Raw genomic sequence first — 25709 nt, 5'->3', positions numbered from 1 at the left:
ACCTGCCCACCCACCCACCCATCTATCCGTCTGTCTATCAATCCATAAATCTGTCCGTCCTTCCATCCATCCATCCAACCCACCCGTCCGTCTGTCCATCCATCCATCCATCCATCCATCCATCCATCCATCCATCCATCCATCCATCCATCCATCCATCCAATTTATCTGAGAAAGGCCTTCTCTGTAGCCCTGGCTGTGCTGTAACCAGGCTAGTGTTGAACTCGCAAAGATCTACCTACCTCTGCCTCCCAAGTGCTTGGATTAAAGGTGTGTATTCCTACTGCCCAGCTTTGTATAAATTATAAAAAACCAAGATTACAAAACAATTATATTGAAGTTCAGATACATTTGTGTAACAATATCTAGAAAACTAGTGTTAAAGAATATCAGGGCTATATTTGTTGTGTAGTTATATTTATTAACTGCTTAAAGTGGTTTCCTGTGATTTTGCTTATAATTAAGTTAGCTTAATTTTTATGGTATAATTTCTTAGTATCTTTGTATGGTGCATTTGTGTGTGCGTGTGCACGAGTGTGTGTGTCTGCAACCACCATGGTCATCAGAATGTCGTGTGCAGGATGCAAGAAAGTTTTGTTCAGAATGACTAGCCTGTATTGTCTGACCCAGAGTAGTTTTAGGTGAAAAATTACCTGGTGATAATGAATTCAATTCTGTGTGCACAGTAAAGTTCAAGACTTTATTCTTACTTTCAAGGTCACTGCACTCATATGCACAGACCTAATAAACACATACTTGAAACTCTTTATGAAATGTATGTGACATCTTTTACATTTGACACCTTCCAAAAAAGATAGGTTCTATAGATAGTTTTGAACAAAACTACCTTCTTTCCTCCTGCAGATGGTTATTCTGATGGCCATGGTGGTTGCACACACATACACATACCCTACAAAAATTCTGAGAAATTATACCACAAAATATTAAGCTAATTTAATTTATAAGCAGAACCACAGACAGTGGATTTGGGTGAGGATGCTGACCACATAGACAGTGCAAATGTCACTGAGCCATAAGCCGTGTTCACTCACAGCCTTCTGAGAAAATAGCAGGTTGGGACTCTCTCCCTTTGAAAAGGAACAGTCCTGGGTGTTAATTTTTGTTTCTTCTACCTAGTGCTTATGACCTCTGTGCCTCCTACATCTGTCTCACGGAGTCCTAAAATTACTGCTTTAGTAAATTTATTTTCAAAAGTACCCATTTTTGTAGTGATAACTGATTTTCTGATTTTGCCATTTAGCTGATAAAATAGTTTAAAATTTTTCCTAATATTAAATAGGTAGTTTACAAAACATGGTGGATATCAGCAGCAGTTCATAGTTCCGCCACATGGTGTCGCCAAAATATATGATTTAGGAGCTTTAAAGTGAGGTTTTTTTTTTTTGTTTTTGTTTTTTGTTTTTTTTAATGTTGCTTTTATTTTAAGCTTCTTTGTTTTCTTTTCGATTTTTGTGTCTTACATACTAGTATGACTCATAAAAAATACCACTCTTCAGCCTATCATTTCTGCTTAATTATTATTTAATATGCAACAACAGTTTATACTGAGGCAATAAAATGTCAATTGACTAGTGAGTAGAGACAGATATCCACAGTAAGGGTTTTTACTGACAAGAATTTATTTTGTGATTCTTTTTTTCTTCTTGTTGAGAAAAGGTTGATGATGTCAAAGCTGGCCTCAAGCTGCTATTTAGTTAAGATTGGCCTTAATTATCTGGCCCTTCTGCCTCTACCCCGCAAATGCTGGGATTATGAACGTTTGTTACTATATTAATCTATTTTGTGCTTCTAATATTCTAAAATTATTCCATATATCTTTGCTCATAAACATTTGTTTAAAATTAGGCAGACACCTAGAAGCTAGTATCTAAGGCATTACCAATTCTAGAGCTCATCCTTTCTGTAGAGGTGTTTTCTATCTAAGCTCTCATAAGTAACAGGCTTGTCTCTAGACTTAGAAATATGCTTACAAGGAAGTTAATTATTCTTGCTTTTTAAAGGGGACTTACTATATTTTTGTTTAGCCCCGAAGGACAGTTTTTAGTTTTGCCTGATTTTATTTTTCTAATCACTTACTTATTCAACTTAAGTAGGATTATAGTCTCAATATACTCGTTTCAGACTTAAATTTATATAATTAAGAGCTGACTAGAAAATTTTCATCATACTAAATTATTAAGAGAGAATTTCAGAATCTCAAACCTAACTGGAAACAAAAATGTTGTTTGATAAAACATTTGACGAAAGCTTAAGAAAGTGGAATAATTTCCCTAATCCAGTACAGACTACTTGTCATCACTGAGCTGTTTTCTGAGTCTTCAAGCATTCATGACAGCCTGGTCATCTGCCTCAACCAATGTTAGTTAACGCAGCAACCCCTTGGTTACAGCAAACAGCACAGAAATAAAGAGATAGACAGGTAGGTAGGTAGGTAGGTAGGTAGGTAGGTAGGTAGGTAGGTAGGTAGGTAGGTAGGTAGATAGATAGATAGATAGGTAGATAGATAGGTAGATAGATAGATAGATAGATAGATAGATAGATAGATAGATAGATAGATAGAGACAGACATCCCTTTAAAAGTTTATGTGTATGTGAGCATGAGTGTACACATGTGCTTATGCACATAGAGATTGGCCAAGCACTAAACTCATTCTACGGATGCTGGAATCCCAACACTGTTTTCTGTATCTGTATAAACAAGATCTGAGACATTGCTCCATCACTTGATAGACTTCAGAGAAGTAAGATTTTTTAAAATTCTGGTACATAATTGAGAAAAGCAACAGATACCTACCTGTATATTATTTTGGAGCAAGAACTAAGAACAAGTATACTAAGTATTTCACAGGCAAAACAAAGAACAGAGGAAGACCTTTTCATGTTTGTAAAGCCCTGATGAACTAGGAGTACTTTACAGAGCATATAATATTTTTACTTAAGTATCTCCTCTTTCCCATTAAATTTTAAAGGAAAAACATAATTTTCCCATGGTCTGGAATAATCACTATGTTCATACATGGTACACATAAATTTTATACAATGAAATCCATCAAATAATTTTTCTCTCTGGGTCAGGTCTCATTAAGTTCACACAAATTTCTCTATTATAATCTCTAACCTTGTAAAATGTTGCATTGTTTTTAGTGCCATACACAATTCCAATCTTGTCTACTGAAGGTTCATAACGGCTCGCCTGAACCTTATGAATTCTGTGTTCCCAATTTTTAATAAACTGTTAAATACAGAACTGGCCCTCCTTCAGCCCCTCTATCAGTTGAGGAGAGCAGCTTTGGCCTGAGGACATCACCCCCTTTTGCCCCCTTTGCTGTCAGTAGACTTTCTATCTCCCTGGGCAGTGGAGTTCCTGTCTTCTAAGGTATGTCTCCTGGTGCTCCTTTCTACTCAAACTGTACATTTCGTATCTTTGTCTAGTTTGTTCCTTTGCATTATAGATCTACATAAGAGTGACCACTAATAACTGAGTGACACGGTCAATACTACGCTGCCTTAAAAGCTCTTGCCAAAGCCATCCTTCCAAAATGCTTCTATTGTACCTCAGGCAAGCTTTTGGTATAAGGGCAAAAATAGCACAAGAATCATCTTTAGTCCACTTTCTAATAATCTTCTCCTCTGAAACTTCTTGAACTGGGCCCCCACAATTCAAATTTTCCTCAGGGCTGCCTCCCATCTTGCTACTAGGATGATCCCTTCAGCTCCATTTAAAGCATCCAGTAATCACGTTTCTACTCCAAAGTTCCGAGGTCTTCCCTCTTCCTCTAACAAACAACATGATAAGGTTTTTCTGAGCAATACACCACTCCTTGCAAGAAACTTCTGACATAGTCACTGTTCTATTGCTATGTAGAGACACTTGTTACCAAGAAAACTCCTATAAATGAAAGCATTTAATTTGAGGCTTGTTTTCAGTTTTAGAGATTTGGTTCATTCTTACCATAGTGGAAATCATGGCGGAATACATGGAGAAGTAGCTGAGAGCCACATTCTCACTACTGGCTGAGGCAGAGAAAACACTGAGCCTGGTGTGGGCTTTTGAAAAACTCCAAAGCTTACTCCTAGATACATCTTTCAACAAGGCCACAGTCCTTTCAAATAGTTCTACTCCCTGGTGCCTAAGCATTCACATCTATGAACCTATAGTGCCATTCTTATTCAAACCACTGCAGTGGGCTTAGGGCATTTGACTCAGCCAAAGTGAATCACCATATATTGGAGCATTGTTGAGAGTACCTTGATTAAAAGCAGTAAGGGTTTTAAAGTTTTAGGATTCTTGCCAGTCAGTTCTGTATATATCAGGGTAGTGAATGGTAATTCTTTTTCAACCCAGGCACTAGACATATTTCGTGGTCTCTTGTTTGGTACTCTGAGTTTATCCTTCTGTTTTGTACATACAACCATGTCAGTCTAACTATGTTTACTTTTTTTTTTTATTGTCGCTCAAGAGTCTACAGTGGCTTTTCTGTTTTAGTGTAAGTATTATGAAGTCTGGATTTTAGTTAGAATTCTTTGTCATTTGGTGTTACCTTTCCCACCCTACCCTGGATGTGACCCTGTGGCTTTGATCTTCTCCCCTGTCATCTCACTAGTTTCTAGGGTCTATAACTGCCTGGAGTGTTCTGCCTACCCTTCTCTGCTCAGCTCTTGGCATTCAGCCTCTTTTAGTCATACTAATCTCAAACATTTTGTTCTGTATTATAATATCATGCTACAAGTTAATGTAGGAATTTTACGTTGCTCTTTATTTGCTGTTAGGCAGTGTACTTTTTACATGATCTTGCTGAACAGTTCATGCTGGCCTTTGAACCAAATATGTATACATGTCTAGCTTCAAATTTGTAATCTTCCTGCCTCTATTTCTGAGTGTTAGATTTATAGTCATGTATCTTCATGCTTGACTGTTTACTACTAAACAGTTTTGGTCCATACAGATTTAAAAGTCCAGGGGTTTTGTGCATGGAGCATTGGTTGTTTTTATTCCCTTCCTTGTATGGGTGAATGCTGTGTCATTTATTACACCTTTGTGGCAGTGCTTCTCAAATAATTTAAAGTGATACTTATGTTATAAAATAAATTTTGGTTGTGCTTTGGGTAGAAAGAAGAAAGAATTGTAAAAGAAATATTCATGATATTGCAGGCCAGACACAGGAATATTTAAGTTATGAGTTTTTTTTTTGAGTAGTGGCTAGTACTGGATGAGTTATATATTCCACTGAAGTAGAAATTCTATCAGCATATAGTTTTCAAAATGGTCATAAAATGGGTGTTTTAGTTATTAGCAATCTTGAACACATTGAGATGTAAGGGTTTGGATATTTGTGTATATTATATATAAAATGGACACATATGATTTGTATAGTGGGAGAATGAGGGATTATAACTTTACTAGTTTTTAAAGCATCACAGGAAACATGTTTTTAATATAGGTCAATAAATGTGGTATTATAGTCATCTAGTATGTAATTTATAATTAAATATATGTCTGTGTTGTGTGTGCTCCTGGCTGTGTACATGCAGCATGTGTGTGCATGCTTGCCATTTTTTTAAAATGGCACAAGCTGAAGTTATTTGGGAAGAGGGAACTCAATTCATCCAATAAATTGGCCCGTGGGCAAGTCTGAGGGACATTTCTTAATAAATGGTTAATGAAGGAGGTATGAGCCCAATGGGTACTGCCATCCCTGGGCAAGTGGTCCAGGGCTATATGAGAAAGTAGGCTGAACAAGCTTTGAAGAGCAAGTCAGTAAGTGGCATTCATCCATGGTCTTTGCTTCAGTTCCTTCTTCTCTGTTCCTGTCTTGTGAGCTCTTTCCCTGACTTCCATACATGATGGACTGTGATTGATCCTCTAAACTGAAATTAACCATTTCCTTCCCAAGTTACTTTTGATTTTGCTCTTTTTTTTAAACTTTATTTTAAAAAGCAAAGATAAAAGAAAAAAATTTTAAACATTTTTGCATAAATGTATACAAATACAATTGTGTCAGTGCTTGGCTTTTTTTTTTCTTTTTTTTTAAGGTTTGATACTCTTCATTAAGGTCTTACTAGTTACAATGAGCAAAAAGTACATGTAAAACAGGATGTAACCCGTAATTAGTCAACGTTTTCTTGGTGTGTAAGGATTGAGCATGAGTTTTTTGTTTTGTTTTGTTTTTTTCTTGAACTTCACACAGTCTGTGAGTTGTTTCTGGGGCAGTCCGTGCCTCTGGGGTTAGCATCCCACTATCAGTGACTGCATATTATGTCTGTTACTTTGTGACTGGGTTATCTCACTCAGGGTGATATTCTCTAGATGCAACCATTTTCTTAAGAATTTGGTTAAGTCATTGTTTCTGATGACTGAGTAGTACTCCATTGTGTAAATGTACCACAATCTTTGTACCATTCATCTACTGAAGGACATCTGGGTTCTTTCCAGCTTCTGGCTATTATAAATAGAGCTGCTATGAACATTGTGGTGCATATATCTTTGTTGTATATTAAAGTGTCTCTGGGGTATATGCCCAGAAGTGGAATAGCTGGATCTTCAGGTAGTACTATGTCCAATTGTCTGAGGAATCGCCAGACTGATTTCCAGAGTGGTTGTATCAGTTTACAACCCCACCAACAGTGGAGAAGTGTTCCTGTTTCTCCGCAACCTCTCCAGCATCTGCTGTCATCTGAGTTTTGGATCTTGGCCAATCTGACTGGTGTGAGGTAGAATCTCAGGGTTGTTTTGATTTGCATTTCCCTGATGGCTAAAGGATGTTGAGCACTTTCTTAGATGTTTCTCAGCCATTCCATATTCCTAATTGAGAACGTTTTGTTTAGCTCTGTACCCCATTTTTTAAATAGGGTTGTTTGATTCTCTGGGGTCTTTTTTAGTTCTTTGTATATCTTAGATATTAGGCCTCTATCTGATGTGGAGTTGGTAAAGATCTTTTCTCATCTGTTGGCTGACGTTTTGTTGTCTTGACAATGTCCTTAGCTTACAGAAACTTTGCAATCTCATTAAGTCCCATTTGTTAATCTTTGATCTTAGAGCTTGAGCTGTTGGTGTTTTGTTCAGAAAAATTTCTCCTGTGCCTATGTGTTCTAAGGTTTTTCCTACTTTCTCATCTAATAGTTTCAGTGTATCTGGTTTAATTTGGAGATCTTTGATCCACTTACACTTGAGCTTTGTACAAGGAGATAAGAACGGGTCTATTTTCATTCTTTTGCATGCTGAGTGCCAGTTGGACCAGCACCATTTGTTGAATAGGCTGTCCTTTTTCCATTGAATGTTTACAGCTCCTTTGTCAAAAATCAGGTGACCATATACGTGAAGGCTCATTTCTGGATCTTTTATTCTATTCCATTGATCCACATGCCTATTTCTGTACCAGTACCATGCAGTTTTCAGCACAATTGCCTTGTAATATAGCTTGAGGTCAGGGATAGTGATTCCCGCAGATTTTTTCTTGTTGTTGAGGATGAATTTCACTATTCTAGGTTTTTTGTTATTCCAGATGAAATTGAACATTGATCTTTCCAACTCAATGAAGAACTGGGTTGGAATTTTGATGGGGATTGCATTGAATCTGTAGATTGCTTTTGTTAGGATGCCCATTTTAAAAATGTTGATCCTTCCAATCAATGAGCATGGGAGATCTTTCCATTTTTTGAGATCTTCCTCGATTTCCTTCTTTAGAGGTTTGAAGTTCTTGTCATACAGTTCCTTCACTTGCTTAGTTAGAGTCACACCAAGGTATTTCATAGTTTTTTTGAGTATTGTGAAGGGTATCTTTTCCCTAATTTCTTTCCCCACATGTTTGTCCTTTGAATATTGGAAGGCTACTGATTTGTTTGAGTTAACTTTGTATCCAGCCACTTTGCTGAACTTGTTTATCAGCTGTAGGAGTTCTCTGGTGGAATTTTTGGGGTCACTTAAGTACACTATCATGTCATCGGCAAAGAGTGATGTTTTTACTTCTTTCTTTTCCGATTTGTATCCCCTTGATCTCCTTTTGCTGTCTAATTGCTTCAGCCAGGACTTCCAGTACTATGTTGAATAGGTAGGGAGAGAGTGGGCAGCCTTGTCCCTGATTTTAGTGGGATTGCTTCAAGTTTCCCACTGTTAAGTTTGATGTTGGCTGTTGGTTTGCTGTATATTGCTTTTATTATGTTTAAGTATGGACCTTGGATTCCTGTTCTTTCCAGGACTTTTAACATGAAGGGGTGTTGAATTTTGTCAAATGCTTTCTCAGCATCTAGTGAGATAACCATGTGATTTTGTTCTTTGAGTTTGTTTATATGGTGGATTGCATTGATGGATTTCCTTATATTAAACCATTTCTACATCCCAGGGATGAAGCCTACTTGGTCATGTTGAATGATCGTTTTGATGTGTTCTTGGATACGGTTTGCAAGGATTTTGTTGAGTATTTTTGCATCAATGTTCAAAAGTGAGATTGGTCTGAAGTTCTCTTTCCTTGTAGGGTGTTTGTGTGGTTTAGGAATGAGGGTTATTGTAACCTCAAAAAATGAGTTAGGTAGTAATCCATCTGATCCTATCTTGTGGAATAGTTTGGAGAGTATTGGTGTTATGTCCCCAATAAATGTCTGATAAAATTTTGCACTGAACCCATCTGGACCTGGGCTTTTTTTGGTTGGGAGGCTTTTGGTGACTTCTTCTATTTCTATAGGTGTTATGGGATTATTTAGATGGTTTACCTGGTTTTGGTTTAACTTTAGTACCTTGTATCTGTCTAGGAATTAATCCATTTCCTCCAGATTTTCCAACTTTGTGGAGTATAGGCTTTTGTAGTAGGATCTGATGATTTCTTGAATTTCCTCAATTTCAGTTGTTATGTCTCCACTTTCCTTTCTGATTTTGTTAATTTGTATACTCTCTCTTTGCCCTCTAGTTAGTCTGGCTAGGGGTTTATCAATCTTGTTGATTTTTCTCAAAGAACCAGCTCTTGGTTTTGTTGATTCTTTCGATGGTTCTTTTTGTTTCTATTTGGTCTATTTCTGCCCTAAGTTTGATTATTTCTTGCTGTCTACTCATCTTGGGTGTATCTGCTTCCTTTTGTTCTAGAGCTTTCACCTGTGCTGTCAGGTTGGTAGTCTATGCTCTCTCCAGTTTTTTTTTTTGGAAGTGCTCAGAGATATGAGTTTTCCTCTCAGTACTGCTTTCATTGCATCCCATAGGTTTGGGTATGTTGCGTCTTCGTTTTCATTGAATTCTAGAAAATCCTTAATTTCTTTCTTTATTTCTTTTTTGACCCTGCTATTGTTTAACAGAGCGTTGTTTAGTTTCCATGTGTATGTGGGCTTTTTGTTGTCTTTGTTGTTGTTAAACACCAGCCTTAGACCGTGGTGATCTGAGAGGATGCATGGGAATATTTCAATCTTCTTATATCGATTGAGGCTCATTCTGTGTCCAATTATGTGGTCAATTTTCGAGAAGGTGCCATGGGGTGCTAAGAAGAAGGTTTATTCTTTTACTTTAGGATGATATGTTCTGTAAATATCTATAATTCCAGGTGGTTCATAGTCTCTGCTAGTTTCACAGTGTCCTTGTTCAGTTTCTATTTCCATGATCTGTCCATTGGTGAGAGTGGGTTATTAAAGTCTCCCACTATTATTGTGTGGGGTGAAATGTATTTTTTGCGAGCTTCTAGGGTTAGCATCCCATTATCAGTGACTGCATATTATGTCTGTTCTTTTGTGACTGGGTTATCTCACTCAGAATGATATTCTCTAGATGCAGCCATTTTCTTAAGAATTTGGTCAAGTCATTGTTTCTGGTGGCTGAGTAGTATTCCATTGTGTAAATGTACCACAATTTTTGTATCCATTCATCTTCTGAAGGACATCTGGGTTCTTTCCAGCTTCTGGCTATTATAAATAGAGCTGCTATGAACATTGTGGTGCATATATCTTTGTTGTGTACTAAGGTGTCTCTGGGGTATATTCCCAGAAGTGGAATAGCTGGGTCTTCAGGTAGTATTATGTCCAATTTTCTGAGGTATCGCCAGACTGATTTCCAGAGTGGTTGTATTAGTTTGCAACCCCACCAACAGTGGAGAAAGGTTCCTCTTTCTCTGCAACCTCTCCAGCATCTGTTGTCATCTGAGTTTTGGATCTTGGCCAATCTGACTGGTGTGAGGTGGAATCTCAGGGTTGTTTTGATTTCCATTTCCCTGATGGCTAAGGATGTCGAGCACTTCCTTAGATATTTCTCAGCCATTCGATATTCCTCAACTGAGAAAGTTTTGTTTAGCTCTGTACCCTATTTTTAATAGGGTTATTTGATTCTCTGGTTTCTAGCTTTTTGAGTTCTTTGTATACCTTAGATATTAGGCCTCTATCTGATGTGGAGTTGGTAAAAATCTTTTTCTATTCTGTTGGCTCCCGTTTTGTTTTCTTGACAATGTCCTTGGCCTTACAGAAACTTTGCAATTTTATTAAGTCCCATTTGTTAATCTTTGACCTTAGAGCTTGACCTATTGGTGTTTTGTTCCGAATATTTTCTCCTGTGCCTATATGTTCTAAAGTTTTACCTACTTTCTCATCTAATAGTTTCAGTGTATCTGGTTTAATGTGGCTCGCACTGCCCCAGAAACAACTCACAGACTGTATGAAATCCAAGAAATAAAGAAAAGAAAACAAAACAAAACAAAAAGATCTTTATACAACAAGAAAACTTTGACTATTTCCATGTTACATTTTGTTTTATAAGTTCTTTATGCTCATTGTAACTATTAAGTTTTCAATGCATACTTTTAAACCTTTAAAAAAATCAAGTACTGACTAACAAATATATTCATACAGTTTTATGTAAAAATTATTTTAAAATCTGAAAAAAAGTACTGACGAAAATGTATTGCATAATTTTATGCAAAAAATGCTTAAAATCTGTACAGTTATCCTTGACTTGTAAAATAAAGTTGTTTTAAAAAAAGAAATGTATTTTTTGAGCTTTATTAGGGTTTCTTTTATGAATGTGGGTGCTTATGTATTTGGAGCATATATGTTAAGGATTGAGAGTTCCTCCTGACAGATTTCCCCTGTAATGAGTAAAAAGTGTCCTTCTTTATTTTTGTTTTTGATAACTTTTGGTTGGAATTTTACTTTATTCGATATTAGAATAGCCACTCCAGCTTGCTTCTTGGGGCTGTTTGCTTGGAAGTTTTTTTCCCACCCTTTTACTCTGAGATAGTGTCTGTTTTTGTCTCTGAAATAAGTTTCCTCTATGCAGCAAAATGCTGGATTTTGTTTATGTATCCAGTCTGATAGCCTATGTCTCTTTATTGGGGAGTTGAGTCCATTTATGTTAATAGATATTAAGGAATAGTGGTTTCTGTTTTCTGCTATTAGTGCTTTTGTAGGTTGAGTTGTGTCTGTGTATCTTTCTTCTTTTGGTTTTCTTGTTTTTACTAGGATATAGTTCCCCTCATTGTATTGGGTTTTCCACCTATAATTCGTTGTAGTGCTGGGTTTGTGGTCTATATTGTGTAAATTTTGATTTGTCTTGAAATATCTTCATCTCTCCATTTATGGTGATTGAGAGTTTTGCTGGGTATAGCAGCTTGGGCTGGCACTTGTGCTCTCTTAGAGTCTGCATGATGTCTGTCCAGGCTCTTCTAGCTTTCATAGTCTCTGTTGAGAAATCGATTGTGATTCTGATTGGTCTGCCTTTATATGTTACCTGACCTTTTTCTCTTACTGCTTTTAGTATTCTTTCTTTGCTTTGGGCACTTGGTGTTTTGACTATTATGTGTCGGGAGGAATTTCTTTTCTGGTCCAACCTATTTGGAGTTCTGAAGGCTCCTTTTATGCTCGTGGTCATCTCATTCTTGAGGGTAGGGAAGTTTTCTTCTATGATTTTAGTGAAGATATTTACTGTGCCTCTTAGTTGATATTCTTCTTCCTCTTCTATTCCTATTACCCTTAGGTTCGGTCTTTTCATTGTGTCCTGGATTTCCTGGACATTTTGCGTTAGGAGCTTTTTGGTGTTTGCATTTTCTCTGGCTGTTTTGTCTATGTTTACAATGTTCTCTTCGGCCCCCGAGATTCTCTCTTCCATCTCTTTTAGTGTATTGGAAATGCTTGCTTCTGTGACTCCTGATTTTTTTTTTTTTTTTTTTAGGTGTTCTACCTCTAGGGTTATTTCTTTTAGTGTTTTCTTTATTGTGTCAATTTCCATTTTAAATTCCTTCTTCCATTCCTTCATCTCTTTGGTTCTGTTTTCCTCTAGTTCTTTGAGTTCTTTGAGTTTTTTCTTGTTTCCTCTTTAAAAGCTTCTGATTCTTTTTTTTATTCCTCCAGTTCTTGTTTAAGGATCTCTATCATTGTCTTGCGGTATGATTTTAGGTCTGAGTCTTCTTTTTCTGGAGTGTTTGGCATTCTGCTGTTTGCTGTCATGGGAGAGCTGGGTACTGGTGTTGCCAAGTTGTCTTGGTTTCCTTGGGATATGCTCTTTCTCTTTCCTCTTGCCATCTTGTTGTCAGTGATATGTTCTTTCCTTTCCTTTGTACCTGGTCTGTGTCCATGGATCTCCACTGGTTCAGGTGGCGGATGCTCCGAGCCCTGTTCTGCCCTGTTCTGCTGGGTGGGAACAGAGGTCCCAATGCTGGGTTCCTGGTCCCTGGGTCAGGCAGGGCAGGGTGGGGGGTGCACTTTCCGTGTGCACTCCACAGAGATCTCTCTGCTCCCTGGCTGCGTAGATCTCCTACTCACCAGGCCTTAACCTGTGGGAACTGATTATGCTCTTTTTTATAATAGAAAGCAAACTAAAACAATATAATTAGAATATTAACACCATTGACATTTGTGTAAACTGAAGAAATAATTGTCAGCTTCTTACATACGTGTGTGTGCGTGTGATCCTATATACTGATATTTTCTACTTAGTTTATCTTTCCGTTACATAACACAAAATTAAAAGTAACACATTTAGTGATTCTGATTCTACAAAGAATAGGTCTAGTTCTTGTTTTTGACTGTGATTTCTTCCACTCTCGAAATTTTGACATACCTTTTTTTTTCACCAGTCTTTTAATAGCTGAATAATCTCTTTAAGATATTTCTCAGAATATATTAAATAGCATTTGCTAATTTTAAGTAAGAAATGCCCCCAATAAATTGCGAATTAAATTGGACCAGCACACCTGTAAATCATAGTTCATTACTTGACACTAAATTGAGATACTCCTCATAGTTTTTGTTTTTTCTTTAAATGACAATTAAAAATTTGTCATTATCTTTTTTATGTTAAAAGCATGTAATCCATGGTGATTTAAATATAAATTCCAGTAGTTTTCTCTGTTGTTCTCATTGAAATTAAAGATTTAAACTAAATTTTAAAACTCAAGTTGAGTAGATGTCAGGGGTGTTATAGAGAGAAAGTGGTTTCTGTATAGTGTTTCTATTCTACACTTGCACTGGAAATAACCAGTAGAGTTTAAATTGCTTTTATAGTTTGGACATCTCTTTACATCCCAATCCTAGTCCCCCTTGCTGGTTTTGCTTTCCCACAGTCACTCATCCCATCTCCCCTCCCCTTCTCCTCTAAGAGAATGGATCTCCCCAGTCTTTCCCCACCCAGGCCTATCAAGTCTTTGATGGGTTAGGTGCTTCTTCTCCCACTAAGGCCAGACTAGTCAGCCAAGTTAGGGGAACAGATTCCACACACAAGCAATAGCTTCAAGGAAAGCTCCTGGTCCAGTGTTGGGACCCACCTGAAGAGTGAGCTGCACATCTGCCACATATTTGTGGGGAACTGGGGTTGAGTCTAACCTGTATTTGCTCTTTGGTTGGTGATTCAGAGAGTTCCCAAGGGTCCAGGATAGTTGACTCTGTCCGTCTTTCTGTGGAGTTCTTATATTTCCTTTGGGGCCCTCAGATCCTTTTTCCTATTTCATAAGAGTCTCCATGCTCTATCCACTGTTTGGCTATGGGTCTCTACATCCCTCTAAGTCAGCTGCTGGGTAGTGCCTCTTGGAGGACAGCCATGCTAGGCTCCTGTCTGCAAGTATAAGATTAATAGTGTCAGGGATTGGTGCCTGTCCACGGGATGGGTCTTTCATTGGGCTGGTTATTGCTTGGCTATTCCCTCAGCCTCTGTCTCTGTGTTTCTTATAGGCAGGACAAAATTTGGGTGGAAAGTTTTGAGGGTGGGTTAGTGTCCGTATCGCTCCACTGGGTTTCCTCTCTATCTATAGGTGGAGGCCTTTTCAGGTTCCATATCCCTACTGATTTGAGTTTCAGCTAAGGTCACCCTTAATTTGTTCTTGAAAAACCTTCCTTATTCATAGGTCTCTGGCACATCCTGAAGATGCCCCTTACTGCCCCCACACCTGCCTGCTAAATATTTCCATTCATTCTCATGGAAATCTGACCATCTCTGGGTCTCTCCCTACACCTGATCCTGAAACCACGCCCCATTACTCTCCCCATTCCCCCTCCCATCCAGTTTCTTTTTTTCATCTGCCTTCTACAATCATTTTATCCCCCATTCTAAGTGAGATTCAAACATTCTTGCTTGGGCCTTTCTTCCTGTTTAGATTCTTAGTGTTTGTTGAGTGTAGCATGGGTATCCTGGGTTTTATGGCTCACATCCACCTATAAGTGAGTATATACTATGCATGTCCTTTGGTTTGGAATTACATTACTCAAATTGATATTCTCAAGTTCCATTCATTTGCCTGAAAAATTCATGGTATTTTTGTTTTTAGTAGCTGAATTCCATTGTGTTGATGTACCATATTTTCTTTATATATTCTTCAATTGAGGGACATTGAGATGGTTTCCAGTTTTTAAGCTATTAAAAATAAAGCTGCTATAATCATAGTTCATCAGGTATCTCCGTTGAATAGTAGGGCATCTTTTGGGTGTATGTCCAAGAGTCTTGAAATAGAACTATTCCCATTTTTCTGAGAAACTGCCAAATTGACATCCAAAGTGGTTGCATAACTTCGCAGTCCACCAGCAGTGGAGGAGTGTTCGTCTTTCTCCATATCCTTGCCAGCATATGCTATCACTTGAGTTTTTGATCTTAGCCGTTCTGACAGGTGTAAGATGGAGTCTCAAAGTAGTTTTGATTTACACCTCTTTGATGACTAGGGACTTTGGACATTTCTTTAAGTGTTTTTCAGCCTGATGCTATTCCTCTGTTGAGAATTCTCCGTTTAGCTTTCTTTTAAATTGGGCTATTTAGATTGTTGGTGTTTGTTGAGTTCTTTATTAATTCTAGATATTAGCCCTCTGTCACATGTAGGGTTTGTGAAGCTACTTTCCCAATCTGTAGGCTGCCATTTTGTCCTAATGGCAGTATTCTTTGCCTTACTTTTTTATGAAGTCCCTTTTATCAATTGTTAATCTTAAAGCTGGCACCATTGGTGTTCTGTCAGGAAATTGTCTCCTTTACCAATGCATTCAAGGGTATTTCTCACTTTCTCTTCTATGAGATTTAGTGTTTCTGGTTTTATGTTGAAGTTCTCGATATACTTAGACTTGAATTTTGTTCAGGGTAATAAATAGGAATTTACTTGCATTCTTCTACATGTAGACATCCAATTAGATCAGCACCATTTGTTGAAGATGCTTTCTTTTTCATTGTATATTTTTTTGGCTTCTTTATCAAAAATGAAGTATCCATAAGTATGTAAGTTTATTTCTGGGTCTTTGATTTGGTTCTGTTGATCAATGAGTCTGTTTCTAGTCTGTTTCTATACCAATGCCAGTTTTTATTATTATTGCTCTGTAGCACAGCTTGAGGTCAGGGATGGTGATTCCTTCTGAAGTTCTCTTATTGTTCTGGATTGTTTTGGCTATTCTGCATTTTTTGTTGTTCTATATGAAGCTGAGAATTGCACTTCTAAGTCTAAAAAGTTGTGTTGGAATTTTGATGGTAATTGCATTGAATCTGTAGATTGCATTTGGTCAGATGGTCATTTTCACTGTGTTAATTCTATCAACCCATGAACAGGCAAGATCTTTCCATCTCCTGATATCTTCTTCAATTTCTTTCTTCAGGGACTTAAAGTTCCTGTCATACAGATCTTTTACTTGCTTAGAGTTACACCAGGATTTTGTATTTTTTAGTGGTTGGTGTTGTTTCCCTAATTTCTTTCTTATCCCATCTATCACTTGTATAAATGAGGGTTACTGATTTCCTTGAGTTAGTTTTGTACCCAGCACCTTGCTGAAGGTGTTTATCAGCTATAGGAGTTCTCTGGTAGAATTTTTGGGGTCACTTATGTATACTATCATATCATCCAAAAATAGTAATTTGACTTCTTCCTTTCCAATTTTTATGCCCTTGATCTCCTTTAGTTGCCTTACTGTTCTGGCTAGAACTTCAAGATGAAGTTCTATTGAATAGATAGGGAGAAAGTGGGCATCTTTTTCTTATACCAGATTTTAATGGAATCGCTTTAAGTTTCTCTCCATTTAATTTGATGTTGGCTATTGGCTTATTGTATATTGTTTTGATTACATTCAAGTATGTTTTAGTATCCTTGATTTCTTTACGACTTAGCGTGAAGAACGGTTAGATTTTGTCAAAGCTTTTTTTTTCTACAGCATCCAATGAACTGATCGTGTGATTTATTTTTCTTTCAGTTTGTTTGTATGGTAGATTAAGTTGATGGAATTTTGTATATTGAAACATCCCTGCATCACTGGGGTGAAGCCTACTTGATCATGGTGGATGATGTTTTTAATGTGTTGTGTGAGTATTTTACTGAGTAGTTTTTCATCAGTGTTCATCAGAGAAATTGGTCTGAAATTTTCTTTGTGTAATCTTTGTGCGGTATCATATGTATCAGGATAACTATGGCGTCATAGAACAGTTTTGACAGTGTTTCTTCTGTCTCTGTTTTGTGGAATAGTTTGAGGCATATTGGTATTAGCTCTTCTTTGAAGGCATGGTAGAATTCTTCTGCACTAAAACTGTCTGGTCCTGGGGTGTTTTTTGGCTGGGAAACATTTAGTAACTGCTTCTATTTCCTTGGGAGTTTATAGGGCTGTTTAAATAGTTTACTTGGTCTTGATTTAACTTTGGTAAGTGTTATCTGTCTAGAAAAATCAACATTTTGTTAAGATTTTTCAAGTTTTTGGAGAATAAGCTTTTGAAGTAAGACCCAATGAGTCTTTGAGTTTTCTCAAAGCCTGTTAGGTCTCCTTTTTTATTTCTGATTTTATTTAGATACTGTCTCTGTATTTTGGTTAGTCTGTCTTGTTGATTTTTCTCAAAAGATCCAGCTTCTGGTTCAGTTGACTCTTTGTATTGTTTTCTCTGTTTTTAACTCATTGATTTCAGTCATGGTTTTGATTATTTCCCACCTTTCACTCCTTTTTGGTGTGTTTGCTTTTTTTCTCTAAATATTTTAGGTGTACTTTTAAATTGTTGGTATGAGAATTTTCTAATTCCTTTATGGAGGCACTTAGAGCTATGAACTGTCCTCTTAGCACTGCTTTCTTTGTATCCCATAAATTTGGGTATATTGTGACTTCATTTTTATTAAATTCTGGAAAGTCTTTATTTCTTCCCTGACTCAGAGATTATTGAGTAGTTAGTTTTTCAGTTTCCATGAGTATGTAGGGTTTCTATTGTTTCTGTTGTTGAAGTCCAGCTGTAATTATGGTGGTCTGATAAGATATAAGATGTTATTTCAGTTTTCTTCCATCTGTTGAGACTTGCTTTGTGACCAATTATGTGATCAGTTTTGGAGAAGGATCCATGAGGGACTGAGAAAAAGTTGTATTATTTTGTGTATGTGTGAAATATTCTGTAGATGTCTGTTAGGTCCATTTGTTCCACTTGTCTGGATGACATGTCAACTTACAAGAAAGTTGTTGTAGTCTCCCACTATTATTGTGTGGGGATCATTGTGCAATTTAACCTTTAACAATGTTTCTGTTACAAATGTAGATGCCTTTGTGTTTGAGGCATATTTAGAATTGAGATACCATTTTGGTAGATTTTTCTTTGATGACTCTAAAGTGTCCTTCCCTGTCTCTTTTGATTAATTTTGGTTGAAAGTCTATTTTATTAGATATTGAAACTACTGCAGCTTGTTTTTTGTGTCTATTTTTTTGGAAAACTTTTTTCCAGCCATTTACTATGAGTTAAATGTCTATCTTTATTGCTAAGGCATGTTTCTTATAGTAGTAGAGTGATAGATCCTGTTTATACATACATTCTGTTAGCCTGTGTCTTTTTATTGGGGAATTGAGTTCACTGAGTTTAAGAGATATGTTATTTTGATGATGATGGTAATGGTGCGTGTGTGTGTTTGTGTTTATGTTTATGTTTTTGTGTACTTCCCTTGTTTTTGCTGGTATGGAATTACTTATTACTTGTGGGTTTTTTTGGATATAGTTTTCTCTTTGGGTTGGAGTTTTCCTTCTAGTATTTTCTGTAGGGCTGGATTTGTGCATAGATACTGTTTAAATTTGAATTTGTCTTGAGATATTGTATTTTCTCTATGGTAATTGAGAGTTTTTCTGGATACAGTAGTTTAGGATGACTTCTATTTCTGTTGGCCTTAGGTGATTTAGTTTATTTTCTAGTATTATTAGTTTTTATTAAATGCTAGATACTGCAAATGAAACTTATAGAGAATTTGAAATCCAGCTGATAATACCTTTATTCAGAGAGTTCATTCCTTATCATGGAGGTACTTTATCATATCACAAAATGGCCTTATTCCTAACGGAACTGAGACACTCTCTAAGCTTAGGTTTGTTCTGTTTGCTGTCTCCATCAGTTCGGTTCAGTCTGCTGCTCTACTCCAGGTTAGTTTTACTTTTACCAGGGTAGCTTCTCTCCATTTTGTTACCTCTGAGCTTCAGTAATTTTTCTGTGCATTAGAATTTCTTGCTGTTTGTCATCTCCTTTTTGAGAATTAACCAGTTGTTACAGAGACAAGGACATTTCTCAAAGAAAAGTGTATTCTGTAGATTACCAAACTGCCTTAAGAGCATGGCTCTGTAATTTATCCTCTTAGCTGTGGTCAATGATTTTAGACAGCTTTTTGTTGTTGTTGTTGTTTTTAAGAAACAAAATTGATCTTGTGGTAACTAGTTATTATGACATTTTTATACTGTATTATCTTTAAAGGATTATTTAAAACTGTACAGTGGTTTTGGAGATCATCAGACATGTTTTGCTTGTGCATATTCACATGCAGTTTCTTAGCAGAGTTGGATGTCTCCTCTTGATGGGACGGCTCCAGGCATATGGAACAAAAGCTATGGTGAACGATGTGACACTGGAGCTGTGTGTGCTTTAGTGCTTTCCTAGGGGAAGTGGTGTGCCAAGCAGGTTTTTGAAATTTAATAATATTTTGGTCATCCATCTCTTCTGAAAACAGGAAGGAGGAGATACTTTGTGTCCAAGTAACTATACCTACAAAATATTTACAATTCCTGAGTTTGCTTATGTTTGTCTTTTCTGAAACCATGCAGCCTCACTTTAAAAATCTTTTATCTTTGTTGGGTGTATTCTCTGAATACACTGATGAGTAAGAACTTATTAATTTTCTTAGAAATGTTTTTTTCTGATGATGTACTAACTCATGATTTTCATTTAGATATCAGAATACTGTTCTTTTTGTTCATCTTTTCAGAGACCAGAAATGGCACCTCCAATTGTCTCCTTCTCTCCATTTTTTCTTATTTACCAATCAAAAAGTTTTAAAGTTATCAAGGATTCCATGCACTTCCAGGATAGGGATGACATCAATCTAAAGACTCAATTCTTTTCTGTCTTCACTGCTTACAGACAGGGAACACAGTCTCTTCAGCCTGGACCTGTGTAGAAGAATTTGGAGGAAATAAGCAGGTAAGAAAACATCACTTAGGAATATTGGGGTCTATTTAGTTCTCAGAAAAGCAGTTGTAAGCAAATCCTCTCTTGACTGTATGGAAGAAATGCATAGATTTATCTGTGTAATCCTGCCCTTTACTAGCTGTGCTGATAGCTTTACTAGGAATAGACTCAGTAAGGAAACATTTTTAAGAATTAAATGGTGTTCTGTAATTGAGATGTTTTCAAACCTTTAAACAAGGCACTGTTCTGATGTCTAAAATGAACCACTAGGATTTTTAATCATTTACATCAGATATGGAGTGAATGCTATGATAATCTGGTGTTTCTCAAACTAAGCTGAGAATGACTTTTTCTACATTCGTAAAACAGTATTTTGACTCTAAACTATTTCTAAACAAGTCACTGTTCAGTTTTCTCACCAGGCTATAAGAAAAAAACTTAGATAGAGGTGAGTGGTTGGCTTTATGTAAGTGTATGATTTGCCAAAAGTTTTTTTTTTTTTTTTTTAACATGTGAAGGAATCAGCCCCTGTATAATTCTATGTTCCTGGGTAGGTTATTTCACCATCGTGTGCCTTAATTCACTATTATCAAAAGGAGTAATGAGAGTGCTTGCTGTGTTTTCAGAAGGGTTTCATGTGAAATCTTGTATGGTTATTTTTGGCATATACTAAGCACTAAACAAGTATTATCTAACATTATTAATGCCTATGAGAATTATCTGTTTATTGTTCTTGATATTTAAATCTTTGACTCTAAATTTATCATCACATATTTTAGCAAAACTATAGCTTCTAAACTTACAGATCTTAAATTTTACCTAAAATGTAAACTCACAGTGCTACTTTAGAGCTGCCTTCTTTTCTTGACTTAGGAAGAGTGGTTGTGGGGATTGGTTTATTGGCAAAAGAACCTTGAACAAAGTTGCTGCCTTTATTTAATCTAAGTCTGTTCTCTTCACTTCAACCCAGATATCTTATCTAGTGAGCTACAGGTTTGCCTGTCCTGCAGCTTGGACTGGGACAGCACTGGTCATGGTTTTTGTTCTCAGCTGCTGTCCAGATGGTTAAGAACTAGCATTAGAAGGAGTCTGCCAGTAAGGTCTTTAGTACACAGAGAGCAAATAGACAACTCGCACTATGGTTTATTTGGTCTTCTTGTTTCTCTGAAGGGAAAGCAGCTGGACTAATTGTAGTGTCAATGCACTTTCTTTATATGTGTCCCTTCCTTTATTCTTCTGTTTTTGTGCTTACTGTTGGTCTCTAGAAGCCTTTATTGGTAATGTTTTCTTATAATTTCCCAGGATGGGGAAGAGGAGGCAAAGGGATCAGAATCAAGTGAAAGGACAACCTGAGATCCAAGAGACACTGTCTAGGGATATAGAGTAGGAGGGATGGCGGGGGATGGGGGGAGGCAGGAAGGAAAAAGAGAGAGGAGGGAAGAAATCTATTATATTAAAACACTTCATGGTTGATCCACACTTGCAAGTGAAATTTAAAAAAAGTAATACACAAGGAAAAAAGATGCTGCACACATTGGGAATAGTTGTGGAAATAGGTAAGTTCAAGTCATGTCCCATCTCCTTAAGAGAGCAGCATCATTGACTTGACTTTTATTTTCCTGCACATTAAAAACAGAGACCTTTGGGAACCTTTTGAGATGCTTTCTTCAAATTCCTGCTTAAGATTGCTTTTAAAGCTTGGCCAGATGTAAGCAATAGCTTTCTAGGAATTAGAAGACATAAACATTTTAACTTGTTTTTTTATCTATTCACCTGTGACCCTATGGATGTGTCTTATTGAAAACAACTTGTTTTTGTCATTTATATGAATTGAGATCATTTGATTTAAAGACTTGTAAAGCTTCAATTTGTTCTCAGTTTTCAGTTTGGAATTAGATTATTAAAAAGTTTATTAGAATCAATAGTCAAAGGGCAAAACTGATATTAAGGAGCTGAGAGACTTAGCCTATCTGAACAATGATGGATAAATATGTAATGAGCACATTATTAGCCATAGGAAATCTAAAATTAAAATTACAGTGAAATCTAATATCACATGAACTGACATAGCTATTATAAAACTGTAGACCAGGTTTCGTAGTGCAGAGTTGTCACAATTGGGAGGGAGAAGCAGGAGGATTAGTGCAAATTGGAGGCCAGTCTCTTCTACAAAGTGAATTTCAGACCAGCCAAAGTCAGAGTTAGACATGTATAACATCCTGGAGGATATATAATACCCCGTGTGTATGTGTGTATGTGCTGACATGCCAACTGTTGTGAAAGCTGTGACCAACAGGCAATTTGGAATTTTACTATTTGAATATATGGTGGTCACAGTGCAGAACTCAAGAGCATAACATCTCTACCCCATGCCCCTGCAGCTCACTTTTCAGCTATTCCTTACTACAAAGAGAAGCCTTCACAAAAGGTTTATATACGAATGAGCATAGAGCATATTTTATTTGTAAGAGATCAATGTTAGAAAAGTTCACATGTTCATTAATAGGTGACTGCATAAAAATTATGGTATATTCTTACTGCCAAGTAATACTTAACAATGAAACGAAAGAAATTACTCAAATAGGTAACATGAATCTTAGAGATTTGTATTGAACAAAAGAACCTAGAAATAGAAATTATTTTTAAAATGGTGAAATACAAAAGCAGGTGAATTAATCCAAGGTGCTAGAAATCAGAATGTGAGCCTGCCGCTAACTTAGGGGGAGATAGGTGATTCTGTGGGGTTTAGATCTGTTCATTGTGGATGATGTAGATTATGCATTTACAGGAATTAAATAAAGTGACTACATCAGGTGTATGCCTTCTACTGTTTGGAAATTGAACTTCTGAAGTATAAAATTTAAACTCTGAAATAGGCTCTGTGGCACTCATTATAAAGGGTATACAGATCAGTTGGGTCTGAAATAGTGAGACTGAAGAGTTGAGGATGTACTTGAAGAGGAACAACTGGGATGGGGTGGGGTTGAGTATGAGCATGCTTAGAATTTTAACTCATTCATTTTTCTTCTTGTGCTTTCTCTTTTCTATATGCAAACTATATATAAGGAATGTGTATCTACTAGGTTTATTCAGATATACAGTTTCACTTTACATTTGACTTAATATCTTATTTGACATGTCTTCTGTTTTCTAATCACCCAGATTGTTTCTGAAAATACTTAGGTTCATAGTGGTTTTAAGAATAGGGTTCACTAAGGAAGTGCTTGTAAGATCTTAACAAGCATCTAACTGAAGTCTTTCCCTTGCCCAATTCCCATAGTAGTTGTCTGATATCTTACACGAATATTTTGAACAAAGTTTTAATTTGGGATTTAATGTCCTTTTAAAAACAAGAATGTAGCAGGTGTTGTGTGTTTGTTTAAAGGTGTATGGTAGAGGAATTCCAGAAATGCTGAGTGTTAGGCTCAGAGCCAGCTATCGCTATCGACCTTGTTTTTAATCTTCTGGAAATACCTTCCGAGCTCACATTTTACAAGTAGGCTTTGTTACCTCTTGAATAGATGAAAACTAGAAGAAAGCATCATATCTATTTGAAAATGATTTTCTATCTACTGAAGCTGCTTCTAAATCATGTTGTTGATTACTGCACTAGTAAATTTAAAGAGCTAAGTGCATTAGAAGTATGTGGCTACTAAGAGACTGGATTTGCATAATCTTCAGCAGGAAAAAATCAGAACTTTAAAATTTTTTATTAATACAAAATAGATCTAATGTTTCAGTTAACATTTTAATAATTTAACTCTTGGGTAAAGCAGAATATTAAAAAGAAGAAATAAAGCTGATGTTAGAAAATAAACGATTTCAAAGTAATTTCTCATTTTAAAATGCCTGAAATATTTTGAACATTGCTTTGGACATTTCAAAGCATGTTTATATTTTTGTAAAACAAGCTGCTTTATTGATTTGTGGTACCATTCATTTAAATTTAGAGTTTTACAATGCTAGCAATTAAACCTATTAACAACTGATTTTCACTTTTTTATTTTTTTCCTAAATAGGTCCTTTCTGATGTTGCTTGAGCTTATTCTCCTGCAGTTGGTCTCATTCCTGTTCGTTAAACATTAAGTTTCAGGACAACATTAAGTTAATGCTCATGTGTTATAGACCTCATAGTGAATGATACTGAAGGATGAAAGCTTGACCTGTATATTAAATGATCTTATTCCATTTCTTCCATCCCAAAAGTAGCACAGCTTTTATAAATGATCATTTTACAGACACAGTCACCAGTTTGACTTACACTGTAGTAAAGAGCATAGTTGAGTTATTGGAAAGTACAGGATCTACAAATTTGGTCAATAAAACACACACATACAGAATTACTATAATTAAGGAAGCAGGAAATTATTGATACATAAGATGAACGTTTGTTTGAAATTAGTATTTCAAATATAATTGGTTTAATAATTTGGTTAATTTTGGAAATTTTTCTATACTATTAAGTTGATAATGGTTTTTGACGGTTTTTTTTTTTTTTGGTAGAGATGATTCATTTTATTGTTTTGTGGTACCAGTGAGACTCTAATGTTAAACTGATGTTTGGTTGCATGAATGTTTGTGCCAGCATTTGAATAATGAAATTTGGACAGTTAGTTTATATTGGAAGTCCAGGACAAATGCTTATGCATGTTTGATACCTAATATGGTTTAAAAAAAAAAAAAAGAAAACTGAATTTACTGTTCTTTTATCTTTTTCTTCATGATCTACCCTTGGTGTCAGATCCAAATTTAAGAGAAGCTTTTTGTTGATTAAAGAGAAATCAGAGGTTCTCTTTTTCTGTGTTAAAAAGAAAAAGACACCCAAAATGCACTGTAGTAAGACCTTTTAGACAGTGTTGTGGTTAAGGAAAGAATCCTGACTTGATGTAACTGCTGGTGTTTGCACTGCAGTGATAGTAATCTACCACCATGACAGGATCATCAGGTATTTAATGTTAGAACATTATGTTAAAACGTGATTGTCATTTGAATGTTTTGTCTTTTAAATTAAATTTGTGTCCACAAGATGTGCAGCATAATTGTTCATATATTTATTTACAGACTACAATTTCCGTCGCAGCTCAATAAATAGTCTTTCCCCTGTTAGCGCTACCCTCTCTTCTGGGACACCCAGCGTGCTTCCTTATACTTCAAGGCCTTATTCTTATCCAAGCTATCCCTTGTCACCAACAATATCACTTGCTAATGGCAGCCATGTTGGACAACGACTATATATCTCCAATCAGGCCTCATTCTTCTGAAGAAAGTCTGGATATATTAGTATAAACCTTTCTTTGTATAAGGCATGAAAATTAGAATACTGTTGTATTTTAGAATTGGGTTTGCACATTTGACTTTTAAAACAAATATTTTAACATATAAAACAGCTATAATTCAGAATGACAAGAGTGGTAGGATTTGCGGAAATGCAGTTAAAAGTTATTCAGTGATAGCAGGATGCTACATTTTTTTTTTTTTGTTTTGTTTTTTGTTTTTTAACTTTGGGGGTTTCTAATTCCCAAGCTTGAAAAGATTCCAGTAGTTTATGTTTTTTTGTATCACAACTTTGTAAAACAGCATTTTACAAATATTGAAGTACTTAAAGACAGTGGTTGTGCTAGATTAGATTACCAAGGATCGCTCTCTATAGTGGAGTTTGAAACAGTCATGTAACCAGAAGCATCTAACTATTATGTAGAAAGAAATGATGATACAAAAAGGATTAAGATGCAAATTTTTGGCAATAGTAATGAAAAATCAGTCTACCATTGTGGTCCTTGAAAGCAAGCAAATATTTTAGTTAATATTTGTTACAGAAATAAGTTATAACTTCGCTGTTAATAAATGTGAGGTTTTTATAGTTATGCTT

General features: G+C 36.1%; 1 protein-coding gene across 2 annotated transcripts in view; it reads left to right on the top strand.

The window, feature by feature from the left end:
• RBM46 (RNA binding motif protein 46) overlaps positions 1 to 25101 on the top strand; it is a gene marked incomplete at both ends in the record, with an annotated part of 33319 nt that extends 8218 nt beyond the window's left edge. The window contains one exon of one of the 2 annotated variants that reach the window (XM_080916598.1): positions 24902 to 25101. In XM_080916598.1, the coding sequence (XP_080772724.1) occupies positions 24902 to 25101 (200 nt within the window). Of the gene's footprint in view, positions 1 to 19792; positions 19849 to 24901 lie in introns of those variants that run through there. The other variant, XM_080916599.1, reaches the window with a different exon arrangement.
• Between the last annotated feature and the right edge of the window lie 608 nt (positions 25102 to 25709).

The sequence above is a fragment of the Micromys minutus genome, assembly GCF_963924665.1.
Source record: "Micromys minutus genome assembly, chromosome: 4".
NCBI classification, from domain to species: Eukaryota; Metazoa; Chordata; class Mammalia; order Rodentia; family Muridae; genus Micromys; species Micromys minutus.
This window is presented reverse-complemented; position numbering and strand designations above follow the sequence as displayed.